Source organism: Oreochromis aureus, linkage group 10, assembly GCF_013358895.1.
Source record: "Oreochromis aureus strain Israel breed Guangdong linkage group 10, ZZ_aureus, whole genome shotgun sequence".
In the NCBI taxonomy this organism is placed as follows: Eukaryota; Metazoa; Chordata; class Actinopteri; order Cichliformes; family Cichlidae; genus Oreochromis; species Oreochromis aureus.
The window spans coordinates 18,725,836-18,731,360 of NC_052951.1; the positions used below are offsets into that span (position 1 = coordinate 18,725,836).

General features: G+C 36.4%; 1 protein-coding gene across 2 annotated transcripts; it reads right to left on the bottom strand.

Annotated features, from left to right (window-relative positions):
• Positions 1–3,760: 3,760 nt before the first annotated feature.
• LOC120432711 (calpain-2 catalytic subunit-like) lies at positions 3,761–5,316 on the bottom strand. Of its 2 annotated transcripts, XM_039618462.1 has the most exons (6): positions 5,241–5,316; positions 4,938–4,949; positions 4,613–4,815; positions 4,434–4,438; positions 4,239–4,295; positions 3,761–4,134 (listed from the first exon to the last, which is right to left on the bottom strand). In XM_039618462.1, exons 1-5 carry the CDS (start codon positions 5,292–5,294, stop codon positions 4,282–4,284), a joined length of 288 nt encoding a protein of 95 aa, XP_039474396.1. In that variant the 5' UTR covers positions 5,295–5,316; the 3' UTR covers positions 3,761–4,134; positions 4,239–4,281. The 2 variants fall into 2 exon arrangements, with proteins under 2 accessions (XP_039474396.1, XP_039474395.1); XM_039618461.1 differs by having other exon boundaries at positions 3,761–4,295.
• Between the last annotated feature and the right edge of the window lie 209 nt (positions 5,317–5,525).

A 5,525-nucleotide genomic window follows, 5' to 3' on the forward strand; every position in this document is an offset into this window, starting at 1 on the left:
TGTCTTTAGACTGTGGGAGGAAGCTGGAGTACCTGGAGAGAACCCACACAAACAGAGACCCTGGCCTGATGGTGGAATTGAACTCAGGACCTTCTTCACAACAGGCATAAAATTCCTCAATCTTCATCATGAAAAAGCTTCTTAATCAGCTGGAAGTATGAATAATTTGTGTTGGAGATGGCTTTTTGCCTCCCCACTCAAACTGACTCATTAGTCTGTAGTTAAGCCCAAATTGAAAGACCTCAAAATGTTTTTGATATAATGCCATAAAATTAAATTTAGGCCATCACCGTTGCTGTTGGATAATGATTTTCGTGACCTGCTGATTTTCTTTTCTACTTCATCATAAAAAGCACTCCTGTCTGATTTGAGATAAAATCAAACTCAGCAAATAGCTTTAAAGCACAAGGAGTTGTGACATGTATAAGTCCAGCATTCAAACTGGAGCAGATTTTTTGATATGTTTTGTTAAATGCTCTTTCCATTGTATACTTCAACTGAAGCTACATTCAGATGATGCTCAGGGTTCAATCCAAACTATGATCAACAAGTTTGTGGCCATCATTTACCTAAAGATGGATGTCCTTTAAGATTTTAGTAAACAGAGGGACTCATGTCACCAGAGCAACGTGATAGTGTTTACGATTCCGAATATAGATTCCTTCATTCAGCAAATGGACAAACACACACACACACACACACACACACACACACACACAAACAGACACACACACACACACACACACAATCTGTGATGCCATCTTGCTCTAAAGGAATTGCTTAAGCTTCAAATCAAAGCGATGCTGAGATAGAGGAGCTTTGAAAGAGTCAACAAACATCTATACTTAAGTTAAAAATGCAGCGCATGACTTAGCTATAGAAAACCAGCTCCAATCAGCAAAAGTAGCTGGTTCAGAAACCGAGTAGTGGTTTCTAAATAATTGAAACAAACTCTTGTGGTGGGCTAACACATAACAGTAACCCACAAGAGATGACAGCAAAAGAAAGTTTTATTTACAGATCAATCCAAGTATAGAGTTTATGTCATAGAAGCGAGCATATAAAGAAATTAATAATAGAAAACAGAGAGGGCAATGCATCAAATCCACAGATCAAATTCCAAAAAGAAAAGTTGCAGATGGAAGTAGATAATTTTACAGTGCATGAACAAGTGGCTTTCTGTCGGGGCAAGCAAGGCAACCAGTGCTTGTCGACTGAAATCTAAAAATAGACATCAGTTAAAACCTTTCAAAGTAAAAGTGATATCACTCCTTACATCTCAAACAGCCTATACAGCTTCTTCTATTTCCTGTTTGCATCCATCCTTTACATGACTGGCATCGTGTGGCCATAGTAGATTACTGTCACTGGAAGCAGGCTTGACACTGCTGAATTCACATTGAACTAGAGAGCAGAGAGTTTGATTTCACAAGTGTGTCTATGTCGTGTTAACAAAGTCTGAAAATGAGCAAGCTAAGAGGCTAACAGGTTTTTCCTCATTATATTTATTCCGAGGTTGCATGAAAATACTTGTTTTTTTTGTGCAGGATAAACAGTTTAGCTTGTCATACTGTGGTCAGTTTACAGTAAAGCACTATGTTGGACTGGTGCACAGTGGCTGTGGTGTTCATGGTCAGTGTTGGGTTACTCTAAGCCCAATTTAAGCCGATGCTTAAATTCATTTGTTGAATTTCACATTTATACTAGCTGTAGACTGTCTAGTATAAATTGGCATAAACAGTGTAGGGAATGGAAATCAGCCAAGCTAGCTTGTGAAACATCTGCTTATTTCTTCATTCAGTTGCGCAAATCCACAAAGAGCAGTAAACCACAGAGCATCAGCAGCAACAAGTTAGCTAATCACAGCTTGTACACAGTTTCTGCTAATACACCACCTTAGTTTTTAATTTATATATCAAGGGCAAGTGGACTTCTTTTTTTTTAGTTCCTGAAGACAAAAACTAACAGTGAAACTAATAAGAATTGAACTAAAACTAGAAAACTCACTCTGCAAACTAGGTTAAACTAAACTGAACAGAAAACAGGTGAATGGATTGCTTTCGTTTTATTAGATGTTTTATTCAGGACTAACCAGCATGTATCTGAGCCTGTTCATTGCACAATAGACTTTATGCATGTAGTTTAATGGCAAGTCCATCCTTTGACTATAGAAATGCAGAAATTTAAAGTTTACGAAGATCTTGTCACTTGAAAATTTGGCAGCAGAACAGTCTGAATGAGAATATATCTAAAGGTTTGTGAGTGTGCGTGCTGAAATTGTTACAATAATTGTTTTAAACCGTTTTTTGGTTGTTTAATCAATTATTCTCATAAAGCCCAAACCATGAAATAACTGCCAGAAAATTCTACTTTTTTGAAAATGGAGTGTTTATTGAACCTTTTGATAAATTTTAAAATAAATTGATTATAAATTTGTACATATGAATTTAAATTTATATCATAACTACAATTTATTAAATTATTTGAGGAAAAAAATAACACAGATGAAGTAAAGACCTCAAAAACCCATAAAAACTTGCATAGCAAATATGATACACATAAAGGTTACCTAAAGTCTTCAAGGTGTGCTTTTGCAAAGCACTCATTCTTACATGAACAAATGATAAAAGTGAGTATCCAAAAAATTCTATTTGGCTTATTTGCTTTTCAAAAGCTCCAAGTATAAGTAATGGTTAGTAGTATGCTAGCTACTGCTATACAAACCATCCAGCTGTCCTGCTGGTGCAGAAATATATCAGCACCAGTCTAGTTGCAGAAGTCTTCTTACGCAGCTCTCTTGAGCTCACTTTGGTCTAGTTGTACATGGAGATGTTGCTCCACTGAAACAGAAGAAAGGGTAGCTAATAAATTAGTTATTCCAGTGACTATATACTGCACATTAATAAGAATGATATTACAGTGGCCATTTGATATTTACTAAATTAAAGATCAACAACTTTAATTTTTTTAAACATAATTCTAACTTTACAAATGTTGCATATTATAGCTACATTTAAACCTACTGTCAAAGTAAAAGACATACACAACATGATGTAATGCATATAATAATAAAAACTATTAATAATGGATGATTAAATGGCATCTAGTGACTTGCCTCATCCCAGGTCAAGCGCATAGTTCCATCAGAGGATTTGTCCTTGAAAATGTCTGTGAGGAAAAACACAGTCAATGCAAAATAAGCTTAATCACATTTTGAACTTGATAAATTCAACAGATTTATTTCTTGATGCACTTGGTGGTTGCTGTCTCTCTTACTTGACATCTTATCCAGTCGCAACATGAGAGTGATGAAATCCTCCAACATGGTGACAGAGAAGCGTGAATACCGAAACATCATCAGCCTCACCGTCTTATCATTCACGTTTAGACCTGGTAATGACATGAGGAGAAAGCGATGAGTACTGCAGTTATAACATGAACACAGTTCTGAACTAAGCTTAAAGTTAAAATGCAAAAACAACTGGTGTTACCTGCAGCCTCAACTGTTTTCTGGAGCTCAAGGTCAGTCAAGGATCCACTTTGATTAAGATCAGATTGATGGAAGAGTTTCTGCAAAGGAGTAAGGAGCAGTTTGAAAATATTTTTTTTTTATTATTATTATTTTATTTAATTTTACACTACATGTCAGACACTGAACTTAAAAAAATATCAGTGTCTTAGGGAAATACAGCTCTAAAAGTTAGAGGAATTATTTGAGTATGTCCTACATTTTCTGTTTTACCTTGTATTCTTGAATCTTGTTCCAAAGTATCAAAAATTCAATAAAAGACATTGTCATCCTTTGGTCAAGCTGTGTACATTAAGGAAATCACAGGAGAAAGTGTGCTATTCCTAATCAGATTGTTAATATTTTAATATTAAAGTCAGCTTTGGTCAGTTTGGGTGTGGTAGAACAAAACAAGAGCAGAATATACTTCAGTATTTTAGGATACATCCACCTGCAGGTATCCAAACCAAAGCCATACAAGGTTCCTATGGATGGTAGCTTTTTATTCTGGTTTAATACAAATGAGGTATCATTTTAAATATTCTGAAAGCACAAATGATTATCCAACCATGAGGGAACCTGTCATTCAGGAGTTTCTGGAGTTGTCCAGTAAGCAGCTCATCATTCTAGAACACAGAAGCAAGTAAAACTGTTCAGTGCAGATTCAGTGCAGAAAGGACAAACACCAAAGGAGTAAAATATCACAATCATAAAAAAAAATACACTTGACCTGATTTGCATACAGGTTGAATAAGGCAATAAGGCTGGCGTCCTTATCTGTGGTCTCCTCCTTGGGCTTGTCTCTGATCTTAAAGAAAACAAAACATATTGGATGATAACTTGAAGTTGTATTAAGTATGTTACAGTATGCACAGCAACCTCTTATTTTATACCTGAGGAAGAATCAATTCCTCCTCTTCATCACCTCCACTGTGGGAGTTGGATACAGCAGAAAGTGTGTTAAAAAAGTGAAACTTATGTGTCTTGCAACACTTTTGAAAATGGTGGTAGGAAAGCATGTATTCAAATAAGCATTTGTCATTCTTTGGGAATAAAGCCTCTCATGGGGCTTATGCATTATCACATATCAAAGTAAGTCTTTACCTGATCTCAACATCAGCCTTGGTGTAGACAGTAAGAACGAAATCAGCAGTCATGTTGGGTTTCATGGTGGACGGGATGATCACATACTCTCCAGGTTCCAGACTGTGTAGTTCGGTCAGATCCCTGTTAAAGCTGTAAAAATTGGGTGTCTTCAGGGGTTTGTTACCATCAAAAGAAGAGGACCCTAGGTGTCCTTGTGGGGTCTGGAAGCAATATGAAAGTCATTAAATGCAATGAAATTGTTTCCTGAGCATTGGCTTGTCTTGTTCAAGTTACTTAAATGTGGAATTTGCTTTTTGTTGGAGTTTGCTATTTGTTTGCTTACCCCTGGTGGAACCTGTTGAATGTAAAAATGGGGAAAAGGATGTCAAACAGTTTTCAAATCACTTCAAAGAGCTTGTCTATAACAATGACAGCACAGTTGGCCTGAAAGTTAACTGAAGATCTTCCAGACTTTTGATTACAGAGTGGACAAGTGGACATTATTAAATATTTAACACATTTTATAAAGCCAAAACAACAGTAGCTAAGAGTGTTTATTGTTATTAATATTATTAAGCATTTTGTAATAATTTGCTGTTATTTTATATTCCATATTTCTTGCTTAGATTTCATTCACAAAGCATACCTTATAAATGGTAAGTCCAATGGGGTAGAATTGCCCCTGCTGAGGTATCTGCATCAAGGAGAGCAAGATGTTTTTGTCTTCTGGCTCTTCCTTGTCTATGACACTCACCTGGATGCGATACTGAGGGTTTGTTGCAAAGGTGGCTACAGAGAGTGCAATAAGTACTTCAAAGTATTTCATAAGAAGTATTTTACTGCCGGTCGAAGCCATTCCACGTCGGTCTCCTGCGAGGTGCTCAGATCAGGCAGGTCACCCAAAGAACCACTGTTAGGTGGGAAGGTGTTG